General features: G+C 36.0%; 1 protein-coding gene across 14 annotated transcripts in view; it reads right to left on the bottom strand.

Moving 5' to 3' along the window:
- The window catches only part of Rbm39 (RNA binding motif protein 39), a 243,187-nt gene that overhangs the window by 109,417 nt on the left and 111,624 nt on the right, over positions 1 to 22,146 (bottom strand). For 13 of the 14 annotated variants that reach the window (XM_031926988.2, XM_032601834.1, NM_001142492.1 and 10 more), the window contains 1 exon segment: positions 10,952 to 11,266. The exons of the other annotated variant lie outside the window; for it this stretch is intronic. In XM_031926988.2, coding sequence (XP_031782848.1) covers positions 10,952 to 11,266 — 315 coding nt within the window. 14 annotated transcript variants of the gene reach the window in all.

Genomic DNA, 22,146 nt, shown 5'->3' with positions numbered 1-22,146 from the left:
ACTTGAAATTTGTATGCCTACATTTTTAGTATTGTAGATTACAATTTTCAATTTAAAATTGCAAAATTAATTTATCTAAATAATTTGAGTAAACAAATTTAAACATTTTCAAATTTGTACTTTACATTCATGCTTATTATTAAGGATTTGGGTAAGATTCGCATACTTTTAGATAGATTAGTTTAGTTCTTGTTACAAATAAATATTTTTTTTTTTGTTTTAAAATAGTGTATTAGTGAATTTTGGATCCGCCATCTTGGAATTTCAAAAAATAAATAATAAATTCGTAATCAGTGACCCCGAAAACCCTTATATTCATACCCGACTCAAACTGTCTTGAATTCAACCTATATAAAATGATTTTTACATTTTTCAGCCGCCATATTGGATCCGCCATATTGAAAATGTGAAAACTACGAATAGATTTATAATCAGCGACCTAAATTACATTACAAAAGTGAATTGTAAGAAGCAATTTATTATTTTTATACGAATCAGAATACAAATAACGGCTTTGATTGAGTAGTTTCTTCCTTTTGGCAGCCATTACTGGTCCACCATTTTGAAAGATTCACATATGCCATACAGTACTAAAAACTAGAAGCTTCAACGAAAATTTTAAGCCCAATAACGTTAATTTATCTTAAAAATTGAAGTGTTACAGTGGGGTGGCTGATTTGACAGAGAATGCCCCATATACAGGGTGAGTCATTTTAATCTTTAATCTCAATTATCTCGTTGGCAAAGCATGCCAGCGAAAAAAGTTTCGGGTAAAAGTTTTAGGATTTTTCCCTGGCTATCTGATGATGACCTTGACAATGTCATTGAGCATGATCTTCAAGGTCATTTGAAGGTCAAGTCGATTTTTTCAAATAGAAACCCCTACTTTTGGCACCAGAAATGGAAAGAGCGGGAAATTTTACGTTCGAACATGTGATTTTGGAAACAAATCATCTTTTGTGCGGAAATTACCTTTGACATCAGCCGAACCCAGGATGCACCATCTAGGAGGTTGTCAAAAGGATTTAGCATCCCATTTTTTGTTTTATTTTTTTTGTATTTTTTTTTATTTGTTTTTTTTGTTTTTTCCCTTTTTGTTATTATTTTGGTATTTTTATGGAATGTTAACTGGAGTTAACCATTGATTAATTGTTCGAAATTACCGCCGTTTTGTTGGATGCAAAGATCAAGTCGAGCTCTGAATTGTCTTATGGTTCTAAGTAGAACATCTCGAGGGATTGCTGCACAAGCTGTACGAATGCGTTCGATCATATTATCTCGCGTTGTTGGCCGTTGAGCATAAACAACATTCTTAAGATATCCCATAAGTAAAAATCGGGAGGGGTTAAATCAGGTGAACGAGGGGGCCAGGCAACTGGGCCACCTCGCCCAATCCACCTGCCATTGTAGCGGGTGTTTAAATAATCACGAACAATGCGTGCATAATGTGGTGGTGATCCATCTAATTGGATCCACATTCTTAGCATTGTGGCTAGGTCTACATTTTATAGTAATTCAGGTAAAATGTCTCGAAGTAATCTCAAAAAGTTTACCCCATTCACGTTCTCTTCAAAGAAATAAGGACCAATCAAATAGCCATTGATGATTCCACAACAGACCATAACACTCCAGCGGTGTTGATTGTCTATGGGCCTGAACCAATGAGGATTTTCATCTGACCAATAATGGCAATTATGTCTATTCAATTCTCCAGTGTTTCTGAATGTTGATTCATCTGAAGAAAGAACGTGCCTGAAAAAGTCTTGATCTTGTTGAATCATTCGTATTGCCCATCGACAAAAACGTACTTGCTAAATTATATCATTTGGAGTTAACTGTTGTGTTAATGTTATGTGATAAGGATGATATCTTCTCGCTCTCAATATTCGGGATGCTGTTGATTGAGGTATACCTATTTCTCTTTCTATTTGTCGAGTACTAATGTGAGGATCAAGATGAATAATCGCTAGAATGGTAATAACACGAGGATCGTTTTCGTCGTATTCATGATGACGGCGTTGACGAACAAAAGCTCCATTTCGAGCTCTCTGAGTTAAGGTTTGAATAGTAACATTACTTGGGTGTCTCCTATTGGGATAGCGTTCAGCATAAAGTCTGGCAGCTGCTGCATAATTATTTCGACTTTCTCCCAAAATCATGACCATGAAAATATTTACCTATATATATATATATATATATATATATATATATATATATATATATATATATATATATATATATATATATATATATATATATATATATATATAATATATATATATATATATATATATATATATATATATATATATATATATATATATATTATATATATATATATATATATATATATATATATATATATATATATATATATATATATATATATATATATATATAATATATATATATATATATATATATATATATATATATATATATATATATATATATATTATATATATATATATATATATATATATATATATATATATATATATATATATATATATATATATATATATATATCTGTGTGTCACTACAGAGCATACGGAATGTAGAAAAAAAACACGACAAAGATAACGCAGGGTTGAGAGCGGTTTAGCAAGTGACGATAAGCGTGAAAAAAGGCGGTGACGGAGGCAGCGACACAACGCACACTTACACTCACACTTACACAGATGTAGAAATTCACACACACATGCAGAGATCATGACTTATGATGAGGAAACTGGAAACGAAAGAGTAATAATGCTCACTTTTGCCGAATTATGCAGACGTCAGCATGATTTTGCGATAATTGCTTTAGCAAAAAGGACATATGAATACTAATTATATATGAATCAGGGCTTATGCTAACAAAAAGTACATACACAGTGGGATATAGGGAATAGAAAAATTTTCAAATAAAAATTGAAACCTTGATATCTTACAAACCATAGGGGTTTGAAAGCTGTGCAATTAACTTAGCCAAAACACATAAAGAACCTACTTCTTCCTAAAATCTCAAGTGCAATAAAGTCGTTTTAGGTCCGTAATCGAGGCACAAAAAACTCATTTTTTTTAGTTTTCGATTTATTGCTGAGAAAATAAGTAGTCAAATCACTTAAAATTTTAATGGGAGTTTAACACGTGACCCATAGACATGATTTTTTTTCGCGAGGTTATGACGTTTAGTTTTAGAAATATGAATTTAAAAAAATAAATCACCTTTTTCATTTTATCTGCCGAACAAAGCAGTCGATCCCGAGGACCAAAGAAGAAAAATAGATAATTTTATTCACTTTAAAATGCATTCTAGTTAAAATGTTTGTGACAATGGGATGATTAAAAAAACGCAAAATAGTGTTTTCCAAAAATCAGAAAATGGCCATAAAAAAAATAATTAAGAAAATTAAAAAAAATGTTTTTCCCGAATTTATTTAAAAATATCTAAAAATATTATGCATGTCAAAATATTGCTTTATCTAAAAATAAATATGCATGTCAAATTTTATTGATATTGACGGAGTAGTTACGGTATACATACACACACACACACACACACACACACCCACACGCACACACGCATACGCGTGCACACACACACACACCACGCGGGGAAGCCTGACAACTGTATGTGGTGCGTCCCCTGGGTGGCGGATGTCTTCAATCATAGGTGTCTTCGGAAGAAAAGGCAGACCCACCCTGGCAGGAGGTTATCACCAGAAAGAAAAAAAAAGAAAAGAAAAGGGAAAAGGAGGTACATAAAGGCACTGGTGCCAAGAACAAAAATGGCACTAGAAAACCACGAGAGAGACCTACCAGGCCTGATGCACTTGTTATAAAAGCTGCTGAGGGAAATTCGTACGCTGATATTTTAAGGAAAATAGAAGCGGATCCCAATCTGACGGTGCTTGGTAACAGCGTAAATAATATACGCAAAACGGTGGCAGGAAACCTTCTTTTGGAGCTACGACGGACAAAGACGTGAAAGCGCAGGAACTTCAAGAAGCGGTTAAAACGGTGCTGGTAAAAGAAGCCACAATCGAGAGGCTTCGCAAGGAGAAAGCTCAAAGTAGGTTGGGTTAATTGCAGAATCAGGGAGATTAGTCAAGAGTTGCGACCACCTAGATGCTATAAATGTCTAGGTTTTGGCCATATCGCAAAAAAGTGTACAGAGGCGTACGACAGAAGTAAATGCTGTTTTAAGTGCGGAACAGAAGGACGTGCAGCAAAAAGTTGCACGAACGAACTGAGTTGCATTCTTTGCCGGAAAAAAATGCAGAATTAAAGAGTGAACATGCAGCTGGTAGCTATACATGCCCAGCCTACCGAGCCGCATTAAAAAAACTAAAGAAACAATGAAAATGAAGATAGTGCAGTTAAATCTAAACCACTGTAAGACAGCACAGGACCTACTCAACCAGTATGTTCGCGAGAAAGAGGTAGACGGAGCTTTTGTGTACGAACAATATAAGGATCTAGACGAACCATCGTGAGAAATGAATACTACTGGTAAAGCAGCGATCTGGGCATGTGGGAATGTTGCTTTCTGTTAAAAAATAAAGACCCGTGAAGAAGGATTTATGCTGGTTAAAGTAGTAGGTGTCACTGTTTACAGCTGCTACGCTTCGCAACTGCTAACAGGGACTCAGCGCGAGTACAACGACCAATAGAGTTAGTTGGAAAACAAAGGATTATGATAAGGAGATGTTTCTGTTAGCACTGGAATTGTTAGCGACCTGCAGAAGGGTAGAAAACAACAAGACCCTAGGGCCGGATGGCATTCCAAATATTGCATTGAAGCATGCTATTCGCGCTTATCTAGAGGTCTTCGTAGACTTGTACAATACATGTCTAGAAGAGGGAACATTCCGCACAAACTGGAAGAAATCGCGAATAGTGCTTCTGCCAAAAAGAAAGAAACCACCCCAGAAGTCTTCATCATACAAACCGCTCTGCATGCTGGATACCCCAGGCAAGATCCTGGAACGCATTATCTGCGTCAGAATAGATCACTTTATAGAAGCAAAATGTGGATTAGCGGAACACCAATATGGCTTCAGAAAAAAGCGTTCAATCCCGGACGCAGTTAGTCTAGTGATTGACACTGCACAAACAGCAATAGAGGGGAAAAGATGGAAGGAAGGAAAAAAGAAGTATTTTGCCATAGTTACATTGGATGTCAAAAATGCATTCGATTCGGCCAGATGGAGTGAAATACACGAGGCACTCCGGAAGCAGGATGTGCCCTTATATATAAGAAGGATGATGTTTAACTACTTGAAGGACAGAATCTTATTATATGACACTGAGAACGGTACCAAGACCTATAAAGTTACAGGAGGCGTCCTTTAAGAGCTACGATCACCTGAAGGAGCAACAGTCGTGGGATTCGCTGACGACATAGCAGTAGTGGTAGTAGCGAAGCATAAAGAAGAGGTGACAGACATAGCTTAAGAGTCAACCCGTATAATACACGAATGGCTAACGGAGACGGGTCTGGAACTAGCCATCCACAAAACGGAAGTTATTCTCATTTCCAGTAGGAAGAAGATGGAGGAAATCACACTGGCGGTGGATGGACATGAAATCGTTTCTTAACTAACCATTAAATAATTGGGCATCACCATCTATGCAAGACTAAATTTTAAACAGCATCTGGAAGTAGTCAGTGATAAAGCAGTAAAAGTTGGCGCTGCTCTATCACGATTGATGCCAAATGTAGGAGGGCCAAATCAGAAGCGAAGGTTACTCTTAGCCAGTGTAACCACATCGATTGTGCTATACGGAGCCCCAGTATGGGCAGATGCGATGCAGGTGAAATCGTATGCACGAAAGTTGACTACCGTATATAGGCGAAGTGCACTAAGAGTTGCGTCCGCTTACCGTACGGTATCGGACGATGCTGCATTATAGCATTATAGACAAAAGACAGACGGAGATCTGGGATACCACAAGAAAAAAGACGATAGCTGAATCGTAAACAAGATGGGACGCTAGTGGCAAGGGGCGATGGACTCATCGCCTAATTCCAAGGATAGAACTCCGGATTGGAAGAAGACATAGGTAAGTTAACTACTACCTCACGCAGTTTTTGACCAGACACGGATGTTTCCGAGCGTACCTGCATCGGCTCAAACTAGACGACCGTCCGAACTGCCCAATATGTTCGGATGCAACAGAGGATGTTGAGCACTTCTTTAGCGAGTGATCACCATATCATCAGGAGCGAGAAGAACTTGAGAGTTATCTTACCACAAGATTAACTTCTAAGTCGATTATGACGGCCATTTTGACTTCAGAGGATGGATGGTGCGCAGTAATCAACTATACAGCAGACATTCTCAAGAAAGTCAGAAAAGACGAAGAAGGCAGAAGAAGACGAAGAGGCTGAGTATGTACGTGTGTGTGTGCGACGCAGAAAATAAAGGATGACTATAGTGATGACGACCACATCAACCAGAAGCGGGCAAAAGCCTCCCCCCCCCCCCCCCGCGCGAAGCATTGCTTGTCGGTGGTACCGCGGGGTTCAGGGGCATAGAAGATGGAGCTAGGCACCTTTACCAAGGGTCAATAAAGGCAAAGAGGGCGTTCCTTTTTACGGCTAGGTGTTTTTACCTGACCGTAAGGGGGATGGGTTTAGTCAGTGTGAATCCGACACACGGCTGACATGGGGATAGGGCTGTTTCAACGACCCCATAAACAAGGTGCATACACACTACGCAGCATGTGCCCAGCCCAGTATGGGCGTAACGACACACTCACTTGCACATACGCACAGACAACACACACACTCACGCACGACGAGACGATTATCTAGGTTGTAGAAGCCGCACGCGAAGCATAAAGGTTTAATTAAGCTCACAGAAAGAGAGAGAGAATCGAGGAAGCAGCGCGACAAGAGAGAGAGAGAGCACGCTGACCACCGCAGCGCCTATAGAGACGTTGTAAGAAAGAGAGAGACGGGCAACGCGAAGGAGCTTGAGAGAAGGAGAAAGAGAAGAGATAGTTAAAAGCGGAGAGAATAGAAAGACTCTCTCCGATCCTAGCTACGATAGCGAGCGCACGTGGCTGAAGCCACCGGCTAATTTACGAACACGTCCTGTTCAGAGGCATGGTTCTACGGCCATCGAGACTAGCTAGGGCGAGAAGAGAGAGTCGGCCATCAACCCGACCAGGCACCTAGGGACAGCACGACGACCGGAGCATCACCTCCAGCGCCAGCGCCAAGCGTCAAGCTAACTTAGTGCTCTCTCCCTCTTTCTCGCAAATGCAAAGGCAAATAGCCCGAAAATTAGATCGTCTTATCGCCGAACACGCAGATAACATACGCGGCGCGCAACGCGCAGTTCGAAGCAACATTGTCATTTTCGGTTGAATAAACGCTCCGATTTCCGAGTCACCCTTTAGCAGTAGCAAATATACATCATTCAGGTCACTTTCTGTTCATTTTAAGTATATTTCCAGTTCATCGCCGGTTAGTTTTGGTCACTTTCGGGTTATTTTGTGTTTTTTCTAATTACTTTCGGTTTACCTTCCGGTCTACTTCCGGTCAAGTTCCGGTTTACCCTATGGAGGGGTAGTCTTTGGGATGAAGTTAACTTATAGCCGGAGACTACAAGACACATTTTAATATAATAGACGAATTTAAATATATAGAGGATTTTATGTTTCTCGCTGGATTTATAAATCAGCACTACTTCCGCACTCATTAAAGCATTAGGCGATATCGCTTTTTCAATACACTTATTGAAAATATGGGTCAGAGTTTTTAGTTTTTAAGTTTTTAAGTTTTCGCATTTATCTTATCAACTCCCCCATTTTTCAGTTTTAGGGTATTGATTATACTTATTCTTTCTGCCATACTGGTTGGCTTTCAGAACATCGATATAGGGTTCATGTCAGGCAGCTTAAGTTCTGCGTTTACAGGTTTCGCGATATTTGCACTAAGTTTTCTCCCAATTTCGGAAAAAAAAGTATTTATGTTTTGTGCTATTTCGATTTTGTCTGTAATTTTCCTATCATCAACTTTTATGTAATTTATGGCATTATTCGATTTTTTAACTTCCCCGATTTTTGCATTTATTATTTCCCATATTTTTTTTGGGTTATTGGAATTATTTTGCACTAGGTTTAATTCATATTTAATTTTAGCATCGGTAATTACCTTATCCAAGATTTTAGCATAGGTTTTATACTGTATTTTCAGCTGCTAATTCTGCACACCTAGTTGCCATAAATTATACAAAAATTCTTTGGTTTCACATGACCTTATTATCGAGTCTGTAATCCAGTTTTTTCTACCATTGTGTCTTTTAGCCTTTTTTTTTGTTTTCGACGATTCTACGCATAGCTTGATCTCATTTAACAATTTATCTACAGCCAAATTTGGATCAGGTATCGACCTAATTTTATCTCAGTTTCTAGAATGAGCATTATTTATTAGTTTTTTGTAGTTCAAGAAAATACGGTTCTTAAGTTACTGTCTTCAGCTTATTTACTGCAATGATAATCGTTTAATGGTTCGTTAAATCATGCTTAAGCTTGTGTGTCGCTGTGTTAATGTTATGAGATTTAATGAAAGTATCACAAGGAAGTATTTTGCTGACACTAAATGACATGCAGCGTTGTGGCTCAGCAAAAAGTAAAACTGAGCAGGTAATGAGGAACATCGCATAAGCCTGCGATGCCGCCATGATGAAGAAGGGTACTAAATCAGAGACGACCACCAGTTTTCTGGTGGGATAACGACGTTCAGAGTGCCCGCAGCGAGTGACACTGAGAGGGAGGAACAGCGAGCGAGAAAATAGAGGCCAGGATATAGTAAAAGCCCGAAACCTAGAAAGAGTTACTGCTGCTTTATCGTAGCCCTATATAGGCAGATGCTATGTTGATGCAATCCTATGCACGAAGGTTATCCACAGTTCACAGGAGGAATGCATTAAGGGTCGCTTTTGCCTACCGTACGGTATCAGACGAGGTAGTGTGTGTTATAGCAGGCATGCAACCAATTGACCTGTTAGCAAAAAAGAGAAAGGAGGTGTACGAGGTAAAGCGACGGCTAAATGATAATACTTAGGAAATCTGGGACACCACGAGGAAGCAGACAATAGATGAGACAAAAAAGATGGGACACCAGCAGCAAGGGGTGATGGATACATCGCCTTATACCAAGGTTAGAAAACTGTAATAAAAGCAGACATGCAGAAGTTAATTACTATCACGCAGTTCTTGAGCGGACATGGGTATACCGATTCAAAATAGAAGACCAGCCAAACTGCCCAGTGTGTTTGTACGCAAACGAGAATACAGAGCACGTCTTCTGTAACTGCTTAAGGTATCAGTGAGAGCGGAAAGAACTACAAGGCTTTCTACAGAACAGAGTGCCACTTAAGTCACTTATGACAGCTTAGCTGGCGTCAGAGAATGGATGGTGTGCAGTGAGAAATTATACAGCAGTAATCCTTAAGAAGGTCAAAAAAGACAAAGAAGAAAGAAGAATAAGACAAGGCTGAAAATCCACGTGATAATATCGCTGGGCTTGAGGCTGTAGAGCCTTTAGATGAGGTGCTCCTTGGACCGATGCAGAGGAACGTAGGTGTCGGAGTTTAGTCTGTCCAGAGGATGACCGGACGATGCTGCACGAAGTAGACGATCGGGCGATACTGCAGGAAGCAGACAGCAGGACGCTGCAGAATTGTGATTGACGATACATAGATGATGAACAAGACGAGTTTGTTTCTGAACCCCTAAGCAACTTGGTGGATGTGAGATGTATGGAAATGTCAAACTGCAATAGAGAAGCCAACTAGACTAATTAACAGGCTCTACGGAAGTATTGATTAACGATGGTGCCTCTGGGGTTCTGGTATGGAAAGGCCACTTGCGCAGAGCTTGCTCTGTCTACGCCACATAAAACCACACACATAGCCATCCGCACAGACATATTCAGAAAACGCATAATTTAAACTTCAAACCCCTCTAAATACGCTTCTATGAAGTTTTAGCGAGACTGAAAATTTCACTATTACAAAGCTTCCGCTATGAGAAAGCAATACACGATCATTTCGTACAACAAAAATTGTATTCTTACACTTAAAAATTCCTCACGACAACATGACATGATTTTGATTAATAAGAGCAACAAGACATTGTCAACATCTTTTAAACAAAGCAACCTATATAGATGATCATACGGTCTTTATGAGGAGGATAGTAAAAATAAGAGTTCTTTGTTAAATAAAAATATGTACGTTGCTTTCTATCTCGTCATAACATGGATACAAAACACAACTTAAACTATGAACTTTAATTTTCAACTTAACCGAGATCTTGATCCGAGCATGATTTCTCCATTTTTACCAAAATATCGGTCAAAAGCGTGATTTTTCGACAATTACTTCAGTTAAAAAAAATGACAAAGAAAAAAAGAATCCTTGTTAATTTATAGTTATTAATTTATTAAAAAAATACTTTTTCGTGGCAAAAAGTTAACTCTTTACTATTTTCGGTTAGCAAAAATAATGAGGACCTTCGAGAAATCTTTGCGCTACAACGCTGAGCAAAGAGGTCTAGTGACCCACAATTTAAAAGGGTACTCTTTCATTTGGATTACATTTAGTTTTTTATTTAAAAATCTGTAAATTTGTACTCATTAGTAAATATCATAAGCTTTCACGATAGGAATACAGTTTATTTTATAGATACAGAGAAAATCACTTCTATAATCTGAAACATTTTATGATAATATTACAATTTTTAAATGATTTTGCTACAAATCCTTTACTTCGAGTTCGAATCTATATAGTTGTGCACAACATAGAATTATAAAAAAATGTTTCGACTACGAATTCCACAAAATTCATAAATAGCTTCTACTTATACTATACTATACTATGCATAATTCGATAGAATTAAATTTAAAATTACATATCAACATATAAATATTTATAGTTACAAAGCTTACTTGGTTAAAGGACTAGCTCCTTTAATAAATGGTTGTCGAGATCTTGAAAGAGTAATTGGAGTTAGTGACCGTTTTCTTCTTTTATCTCTATCACGGTCTCGATCGCGTTCGCGCCGTTCACGATCTCTTTCAACTTCTTTCTCACGTTCCCGCCTTTCACGCGAGCGTGATCTTCGTCGGCGATCACGGTCTTTATCGCGATCTCGATCTTTGTCTTTCTCTTTATCTTTATCTCGATCACGATCACGCCGTTCTTTTTCTCGGTGATCCTTAGAATGAGAACGCGATCGTGAGCGCGATCGATGTTTGGATTTGCTGAAAAAATTCATCAAAAAAATTAAAAATGTGCTTATATTATTTCATAACATTATTATCAACACAGATGGAACTCTCTCTCTCTCTCTCTCTCTCTCTCTCTCTCTCTCTCTCTCTCTCTCTCTCTCTAATTATACACTATAAGGGAGTGATCGCCCAGCCCAAATTTTGGATAAATCCTTTGTATTGAAAAATCCCAAATATCTAATAAAAAAATGTTTTATGGAGACAAAGCCTGATTCACAAAAAATGATCATTCCGTCCGTGCACAGTTCTTGATGCACATAAGAATTGACCTTCTATTGCACATTGCACTTACTGAAATCAACTTTTCTACTCAAACTTACTATATATATTTAATATACAACATATTGTATGACCCCTATGTATCTATATCTAAATAGATGCTTCTGTAGCCAAACAAAAGTAAAATGACATTTATTCACCACGACTGCACTCAATTTTTAAACAAATGAACTTCTTACTTTTGCTTACATTAAATTCTTGTACTAAGACTATATATGTGTGTGTGTATATATATATATATATATATATATATATGTGTGTGTGTGTGTGTGTGTATGTATGTATATATATTTTTGAGGAGGGCTGTAACGGGCGGATATAGCGCCTGCAAGAGCTAATCGGGGCGAGTACAGTGTAGTACGTCGTTGGCTCAGTGTATATAAGATACAACTAGCATGATTTGCTTGATTCGCTCGCAGTAAACATAATGATTAACACAATATTTTTTCTTACTTATGTCTAAATTACGGTAAGATTATATATACTTTTATTTACGACTGCACTATAAAAGACACTTTAATCCCTAAAAAGCGGGACTAAAGTAACTTTTTATTCCCTTACAAATTTTTACCCACATTTGCAAGAATACAATTATTGATAAATTTATGGCGCTTTTTTAAAGCTGTGTTATTGTGAATTCAAAATGACGAATGCCGTATGTATTTATACATATCACAAGATGTAACCTGCAAATTCGGTTTAGATAAAAAGGATGCTGCAAATAATTATTTTTACAGATGTGATCTTTTTTTTAAAGCTACGTGTTTGTGAATCTGAAATTACGAATGCTGCATGTATTCATGCATATCACAAGATGTAATCTGCGAATTTGGTCTAGATGAAAAGGATGCTAAAAATAATTATTTGTGTAGGTATGCTCTTTTTTCAACATATGTCTTCGTGAATTTTAAATGACGAATGCCGTATGTATTTATACATATCACAAGAAGTAATCTGCAAATTCGGTCCAGATAAAAAGGATGCTGCAAATAATTATTTTTACAGATGTGATCTTTTTTTGTAGTTATTTTATAGTGAACACGATAAGACGAATGCTTTTATGCGTATCACAAGATGTTATCTGCAGATTGGGTCCAGATAAAAGGGATGCTGCTAATAATTATTTCTGCAGATATTTTTTTTTTTCTAAGCTACGTGTTTGTGTAAATGAAATGACAAAAATCTTTAAGTAATCATTTTCTTTGTAAAGAGCACTCACATGAGTTTTTTCAGTAGGGAAAAATAAATTAATATCCAACAATGAAATTTTTTTTAAATAAACCATATTGTATAATCAAATAGATGTTTTAAACAAACATTACAACGAATTATATACTTTAAATAATGTATTATATATTTTTATTATAATATCTAAATATTTGTTATAAAAATTTATATTTATGTACATTCCCGCAATCCATGCGATTGCACACACAAGGCTGATGTGAATTTTTAATATTTTAACATTTTTATCAATTATCCATAGTCATCCCTAATCATAAATCTCAAATAACATCTTCACTATTAGGAATATTGCTATATTAGGTTTATTTCTGAAATCCTTATATTGAGTTTGTTATAATTGAAAATAATTTCTGAAATAGTTAAACCTTATTTAAAATTACATGCATTGAAGCATTTTAAGCAATATTTTGATTTTAAAATATTAGACATGAAAACTTCAGGTAAGAAAATCAGAGTAATTCCATAACCAATAAAGTTTATTTTGATTATTACCAACTGATTCTTATCTATTCATTGAATTTTAGAAATCTGTACGCAAAATCACAGATACAATTTTGACTAAAGATCTTACTTGAGATTTTTTAATAAGGATTGTTAAAATAGTATATTTTGATATAAGTGCGCAGAAGTTGATTCTACACTTGTGAGATCGCCACCCTTGCTTCGCTCGGCCGACAAACCTCCAACTCGTGTAGGATCAATACAGAGGGCGTAAAATGTGCTTAAACGCACACGTTGCGCGCGTAAAAGTGCATTTTACGCACACTGTATCAAAAAATATTCTAAATTGATGACTTATTTAACAATTTAGTATTGTATGACATGATAATTAAATTAATCGATCTTTATGTAAGGATATAATATATGATTTTATATAAAATTACTGTATGACACGCTGCGCCTCGATTTATGCCACGCTTGTGCAAAACTGCACTCGTTAAATCTCAGTTTACGCCCTTTGTGTCATAAAATATCGTACGATACTAGGGAGGGGGAGGGGTAAACGAATTACACCCTCGTGGGGACTTATCACCCCGAGGGTGACACTACTTTACCGCACTATTGTCGTAATATACTATAATTTCTCATACTTATTGGAAATGGGTGTTAAATGAACACAGCTTCGGCTAAGATTTGATAAAAATATCTTTATTCAAAATGCACGAGGAAGGTACGTCTTTATAGTACGACTGCCGGGCAGAGACAGTTATAGGGCTTACGCAGCTTCCCACTCCTTCTATATGCTTAAGTTACAGTTTTGTTTATGAAACATACTCCGAACGTAGAATCATTTTTGCTATAGGCATGCCACAAGTATTCAGTTACTATGGCATATTCCAACAATACTTATATTGATCCTGAGTAAAAAAAATTATGCACATAATAGTTATTATCTGAAGCGTTTAGACTAAAACATAAGATAACTAAACAAGACAGAAATTTTTAGCAAAAGAATATCGGAATAGAGATAAAGAGAATAGTTATTTACAGGTATTATTAGGTTTTTTTTTCAGTTTTCTTCAGTTTACTGCAGATGGTACCAGATTTCAACAGTTTTCAACAAGTTACGTTAATGTGATTCTATTATGTTATTAAAAACATGATTTTAAAAGAAAAATCACTAGAAATCCGCAAATAACTGTTTTGATAAGGAAAAAACTAGTGAATGTAGAAGATAACAATCATAAAATAAAGAAAACTGTTTTAAACTATGAAAAAACTATTGTCTTCACTTATTAATAGTTATTGTCTGTTGTATTCATTTTGCTTCCTCCTAAAAGAAGCTTTGTAATAGTAAAATTTTGAGTTTCGTCAAAACTTTCAGGAAATACTTTTTGGATTGTTAAAAGTTCAAGTCAAGTGTTTTTGGAAAATGTCCATATGGATGAGTGTGTGTGTGTGTATGTATACCGAAATATTTCTGGAACTATTCCGTAAATATCAATAAAATTTGACATCCATATCTATTTTTAAATTCTGAATTCGGGAAAACACTTGTTTTTTATTTTCTCAACTATTTTTATGGGCATTTTTTGATTTTTGAAAAACACTATTTTGTGATTATTTTTTAATCATCCCATTGTTATGTAACGTCCGAGAGTTTAATCTCAGTTGTCACTGCAGAAAATCTGTCTCTATTTTAGCTATACGCTGGGACGAGACGAGTCCTTTTCAATACTTTTCTTTTATTGATTTCTAAGAGGAAGAATGAAAGGGAAATGTGTATGAATATAGGAAAGAGTCAATCTAACCCCTATAGGGTCCGATTAACTCAGGATATCGGGAACGGTTAAGAATAGTCGACCTCTTATGGGTCAACCGAGTGGATTACACAGATGGCACGACTTATACCTTTCTATCGTTAAATTACTTATTTAATTATTCGATATAAACAATATTAATGGCGACATAAATTTATGTGTAATTTAACTAAAAACATAGTAATATTCTATTGTTTATATTAAAAATACAATAATATTTGGATGATACATCTGACAGATATACTTATTTATTTTCTCCTTTTCCATTAACATTTGTTTAAATTAACGCGTTTGTAAATAGCAAGAATTAATATTTATTATTATATAATTAGTGTCAAATAAAATCTTTCAGAATATATTTTTAAACGAAAATCATGATTGTAAAGTTTCAGAATATAAAAATATAAGCAAAAAGTATAAGCTAATATATACACATTATTTCAATTAATAATTGTAATAATATGATTTGTCAGAAAAGGAAATAATAAGTATATCGGCTTTGTTCTATTAATTTGTATACATATAGCAATTTGTAATAATCAATGATGATAAATAATAATGTAATTCTGATATGAATAATGAATTATGCTAAAAGTTCATAGCAACAATAATTTAGGCATCATCGAAAATATTATTGTATAACGTTTATACCTATTTATACTGCTTAGAATCTATCGATTTAGAAATAACTAATATTAATATAATCGCAAAATTACATCCGTTAATGTGCTTAATAGTCACATGCCAAATTAAAAAATATTTAAAAAAAAGGAAAAACATTAAAAGAAAGGAAAAACATTAAAAGAAAGGAAAGCGTCGCTCAAAAGTGAAAGTTGTAACCGTCGAAATTTGTATGGCCTTTCTACGAACAAGGATGCACGTGCGCGGCAGTTCAGGGCCCAGAAGTCATAAATCCTTTTTTTTTTTGTACTTTTCACAGATGTCCGTGATGCTACGCTCAGACTCTGGGTCGAGATTTCGAATGCACTTTACAACTAAGGCGCAGATTCTGTCCTTTCCAAAAAAAGGTCGGTCGGAAAAGATGCACGATAGTATTGAGTCGATGCGGGGGAAATTTTTAGAAAATACGTTGGCGTGTGACTTTTCTTACGCTCGGATATATTATGGATTAAGAGTAAAATTATTCATTGTAATGTAAAAATACGCGTGACGTTACAGTTACAAACGGTTCAGCTATAATGCATTTGAAAGAGAATAAAAGAACCTACTTTTCCTTGTTTGGTCCTTGGGATCGACCGCTTTCTTTAGCAGATAAAATTAAAAGGGTGATTTTTTTTTAAATTCATATCTATGATACTAAACATCATAACCTCACGAAAAAAATCATGTCGATGGGTCACGTGTCAAAATATATCCCATTAAAATTTCAAGTAATATCGACCACTTATTTTTTCAGTAATAAATCGAAAACTGAAAAAGATGAGTTTTTTTTGCCTCGATTACGGACGTAAAAACGCCTTATTGCACTTGTGATTTTGGGAATAAGTAGATATTTTATGTGTTTTGGCTAAGTTCATTGCGCAGCTTTCAAACCCCTATGGTTCTTGAGATATCAAGGTTTCAATTTTTTTTTCAAATTTATTGATTCCTTATATCTCTAAAAAAATGTAGTCAAATGCTTCAAAATTTTATTTGGTGATTCACCATAAAAAAGCTATCTGCTGCTAAAATTTTAAACGATTGCGTCAAGCGGTTCTCAACTTAAGAGCTACAATGTAAAAATCGATTTTTCTCAAAACTTTTGCTTCCCCTAAACAATATATTATTTATATTTATTGGGCCTATAAATTTAGTTGGAGGAAGCTATGTGCCAATCAATTGGCAGCGTTTTTTTATTCATTTACAAAATTGTAAAATTTTATACCTGAAAAAAAAGCTGAAGCCAACTAAAAAAAAACTCTAGCAAACTAAATAAAACTAAAGACAACAGAAGATCATTATTGTCTTGGTCTTAGTTACGACATTTTTCTGCTGTCATCTGCAGTTCAATACTATTTTGATTAAATTATCTTTTCACATAGATCCTATGATTTTCTCTATAACGATTCCTTACGGAGATATATGATGGAATCCAATGTTTAAACATAACAATGATAAAAATTTATCTTCTTTGCAATATTATTCATATCGATTAGCTTATAGGCCTATGTCAAAATTTAGTCCTATTTTATATTGTCGAAGATTAACTTAACAGTATATTATTCAAGCTTATATCATTTTAGAATATTGTAGACTGAATTTTATAAGATATAATCAGAAAAAATTACGTGTAGAATGTTATCGAGGTCTTGTTGATCACGTAACAAAAAGGGGGCTTAACAATAATATAAAATTTGAAAATAACAAACAATCGGGTAATTTGTCTGTTTTGCCATCAATAATCGAAGTCCTAGATACATGCACCAAGGTTTTCTTGATTTCTTGGCTATAATGCAAAAAATAAACAGCCTACCGGATATATTTGTTAGGATAACAACTAACCTAAAATAGCCTCAGTTGAAAACAGTACTAAAAATATTTCCACCAGGAACTTTATGCAATGATATTGCAACAATTACTGTTAGATTATTTTATTGTAAATTTCGAGCAATCCTAATTGTAATTGTAAAGAGGTCTTCCGCACGCACATTGATTGTTAATATTGGATCATAAGTCAAAATTAATAAACTCTGATAAGATTGATGAACATATCAGCTGAAGTTCCTGATGAATGATGTGGAATTACAAGGATTAGTATTCAAAGATATGTTACATGGAGCTCAATAAAAAAAAAAAACAATATGTTATGATGTAGTTAAAAAAACGTTCAAAAAAAATTTCCTAAAGCCTTGTGTGATGCAACGCAATTTGAAAAGAATGGTTTTCCTAGCTATCGTTGTCGTAATAATAAAAATAAAAACTATTTCTATAACAAAAGACTTTATGATAAACCTGTAAAGGTTGATAATAGAATAGGTGTTCCCTATAATCCAACTCATCTTAGAAAATATAACCGCCATATTAATGTTGAATATTGTGCATCTATTATGAGCATCAAATATTTATACAAATATTTACACAAAGGACATGATCGTCCTATTATTAAAGTGAGACAAAATGATGAAGATAAAGTTATATATATATATATATATAAATATACGTTGAAATAACAGAATACACGTATTGTAGATACGTAGGGCCAATGGAAGCTGCATAAAGTATTTAAGAATAACCAATTTGTGCTCGTTCTCATAGTGTAGTTAAACTAGCTATTCATTTACAGAATCAACAAAAAATAATTTTTGATGGAAACAACATTGATATAGATTCTTTCAATCACAAGACAACTTTAACAGCATGGTTTAAACTAAATAAAATTAATGATTATACCAGAAATTTGTTGTATTGTGATATACCCGAACATGTTTTTACGGAAAAAAGTGGATTAGAAGTAAAAACTATTCAAATACTTTAGGAAGATTATTCTGTGTGATTTCTAACGAACGAGAGTTATTTCACTTAAAATTAATATTACACAGAGTTAAAGGGGCAACCTCATTTAATGATTTAAAGAACTTTGAAAATAAAACGTATTAATTATTTACTGAAACAGCAATGGCCATGGGATTAATTGAAAACGATGAAGAAATTTTTCATATATTTGATGAGGAATGTACAATTATGTTACCAAAGCAATTGAATTTGTTTTTTGCTTGGTTTTTAATCGTAAACAATTACCATTAGCACAAACTGTTTGTGAAAAATACAACATCAGTGTGCGTTATTTGTGATGAGGCATATCACCATGGTTGCTTCAAGCAAGAAAACGAAAACTATAAAGTTATTATAATCTGCCTGAATGATAACAGTGCTGAATTAACGGAGACAGTACTGAAAGAAAAGCTAGTAGACGAATGTAATATAAAAAAGAACGAATTGAATAATTCGAAGATCAAAATAGTGGGTATCGGCAATTGTATGAACATGGAAACCAAGGAAATCGAGAAGGACATCAATGAAAGGAATTTCAGTAACTTTGAAAAAAAAGGAGAAGTCCTGCATATGTACACAACAATTTGAGTACTGTTCTAATGGAAGTTCAAGCTGAGATCTACAAGCACATAGGAGAAAATAAAAAATATAATTTTGTTGGGTATCAACATTGTAAAGCATACGATTTAGTGAACATCTGCCATGTTTCAAGATGTCAATAATGCTGCAGATAATGAAATTCAGCAACTGGAAAATAACACTCCACGCAATAAATCGAAAAAAGAAAACGTCAGCATAACTCAAGACCACACACAAGACGTGATCAACAAGTACTACTGAACCAACCATAGCTGCACTCCTCTGCATCGACACCAGTCAACAAAAGCGATAAAAATAAGATTAAGAAATGAGTAACATGGATACTTTTGATAATTTGGATAGGATTCAAATGAATCAATGCAAAAAGAAAGGACATGCAGTAATATTAAGAAATGTCAATAACAATCTGTCCAACATACCGAAGTTGTTGAAGCAGGTAAAATTAAAATAATAAATACTAGGATAACATTAAACGATAAAAGTAGTCTTAACATATCGGCTTTGTACAGATCACATGGGATAGCAAAGACTGAGTTTATACTAAACCTTAATAAGTATTTAACTAAAACTTACGAAAGGTGATTTTAATATTAACGTTGATTTTAATACGTTTTCTTAAACTAAAAGAAATTAAGAGATTTTGCAAATTCTAGAAACTGGGAGAAAATTATGTCGATGGATGATATAAATTTGGCTGTAGATAAATTGTTGAACGCGATCAATATATGCGTAGAATTGGCAAAAACAAATAAAAGGCTTGTGACGAAACACGAGTCGCGCACATGTAAATACGTGTGAAGGCGGCCGCAATAGACGCGGCATGCGCAGCAAGCGCGCAACGAACGCAAGGCGAATCCGCACGACGCGGATTGAGCGCGCGCGCGCAACATCCGCAGGGCGAGTCCGCGCGAGCACGGAACGCGGCAGCCGGCGAGCGACTCAGCGACGACGCGCCAGGCGGCGCGAGCGGCGCATGCGGTGTTCCGTGAACGCACCTATACACATCCGTGCCGCGCGTCTTTATAAGGCGGATCGCGCGGCGCAACGGGCAGTTCTACTCGAGCTCTACTCCGGGTAGTATCGTGCGCACACGTTACTACAAGGAACAGCGAAAGATAGACCTACGCCGACGGAATCGTCTCGTGAGCCCACGTGACGATTTGCTAGACGAACCGAAACCCGAAACTCCGAATTGCCATTGTGAGCACACGAGGCAACCCGGAACACCCGAGCGACATCAAGCCTCGTCTACGCGAGCACACGTAGGCGACACCCGGTGCCACCGTAAAATCCTAACCTACATTCCGACACATTGCTGCCACCCTCTGCCACTGTGAGCCCACAGGGTTAAGGGAGTAACAATAGTTCCGCCGGCGATTCGCTCTGTCGTGCGCTCACGTCCTGGTGAAACAAAGGTAAATTCCTTACCAACAAAGTCAGCCTTACGCCGACATCTCGCGACTCGCTTTATCTCTATCTGCACACAGGATAAAGGGAGGAACGAGATGAGCGACGAAGATTTGTGAAGCCGTGCGCTCACGCTCCACAAATCCGAAGGATAACCCCAAAACACCGTGAAACTATCCCGGCCGTTACTGTGCGCACACAGAGCGGTCGAGATCGTTGTTACATGACACATTCGGATCGGCGTAGCCGTGCGTACACGACTCCACCGTACCGAATGAATTCCTAACCTCAAAATCCGCTATCGACCCGTCATACCGCCACCGAACCGATACACCGCAGCCGCGAACACCGAATCAGTCTTGTAACGAAATCGCGTATATATTCTTGTAAATCGTCAACCGCGTTAGTTTAAACAATTCTATTTGTAAAGGCGAAGTATTTTTAACAAGACGCATAATTGATTTCTGTTTCAGCCAGGATTTAACAACTGATTCCAAATTGCTATTCTTTAATTAAGAAATATATTTTGTTATTGTTGAGAATATTAAAACAGACTCTTTTTTGCTCCTTTCCCCTATCCTGATTCTGGAACCGACTAACTATCCAGTCACTTGGGGAAAGTAAAACCGTTACAGGCTAAAAAACACACTGGTAGAAAAAACTGGATAACTGATGCATTATTGAGGTCGTGTGAAACCAAAGTTTTTATATAATTTATGGCAACTAGATGTGCAGAATGATCAACTAAAAACACAATATAAAACTTATGCTAAAATTTCGGATAAGGTAATTACCGACGCTAAAAGAGCGTCCGTGGCTCAGTTGGTTGAGGCGCACGCCGTAATTGGTAGATACATGCTCGCTCCAAGGGTCGTGGGTTCGATTCTCGCTGAAGGCACTCGGATTTATTTTAAGTTGTTTTCAACGGGAAAAGTACTCTGGACTCCGGCTGTTTCAAGACGGGTTTTCCCCGGAATTTTCCTTCAGAGTAATTTCGGGGTTTTCCTTGCCTCACAGCTACAAGCCTGGGCGAATGCGAAGCAGCATAGGGCGCTAATAAGAATATAACTGAGGTATAAACGTTGCCAATCCGATGCAATAGGCAGAGAGCGTCGGCCTTATCGGCGATGAGCTTATCCCTAAAAATATGGGACTACTCCGGGGAGGCGTTGCTGAGTAACTGACCCGTTGCCCTTTTAAAGGGCAGAGAGTGTTGGTTTAACCAACAAGGTGTAGTGGCTGAAAGATGTCTACACTAGAGGTTGCTCAGTTAAAATGTAGAACACAGATGGGCTACTTTCACACAGAGGTGGTGGAAGACCGCCACTTACTAGGCCAAGAGGCCGTAAGTGGTAATCAGAAGAAAAAAAAATACCGACGCTAAAGTAAGATATGAATTATACCTTGTTCAAAACAATTCCAATAAACCAAAAAACCTTTGGGAAATAATAAATACAAAATTCGGGAGAGTTTAAAAATGCAATGATGCCATAAATTACATAAAAATAAATAATCAAAAGATTACTGATGAATTCCAGATAGCACAAAATATGAATACTTTTAATACTG

The sequence above is a fragment of the Nasonia vitripennis genome (assembly GCF_009193385.2).
Source record: "Nasonia vitripennis strain AsymCx chromosome 3 unlocalized genomic scaffold, Nvit_psr_1.1 chr3_random0008, whole genome shotgun sequence".
In the NCBI taxonomy this organism is placed as follows: domain Eukaryota; kingdom Metazoa; phylum Arthropoda; class Insecta; order Hymenoptera; family Pteromalidae; genus Nasonia; species Nasonia vitripennis.
Note: the sequence above shows the minus strand (reverse complement) of the source record. Positions and strands in the feature narration are given on the sequence as shown.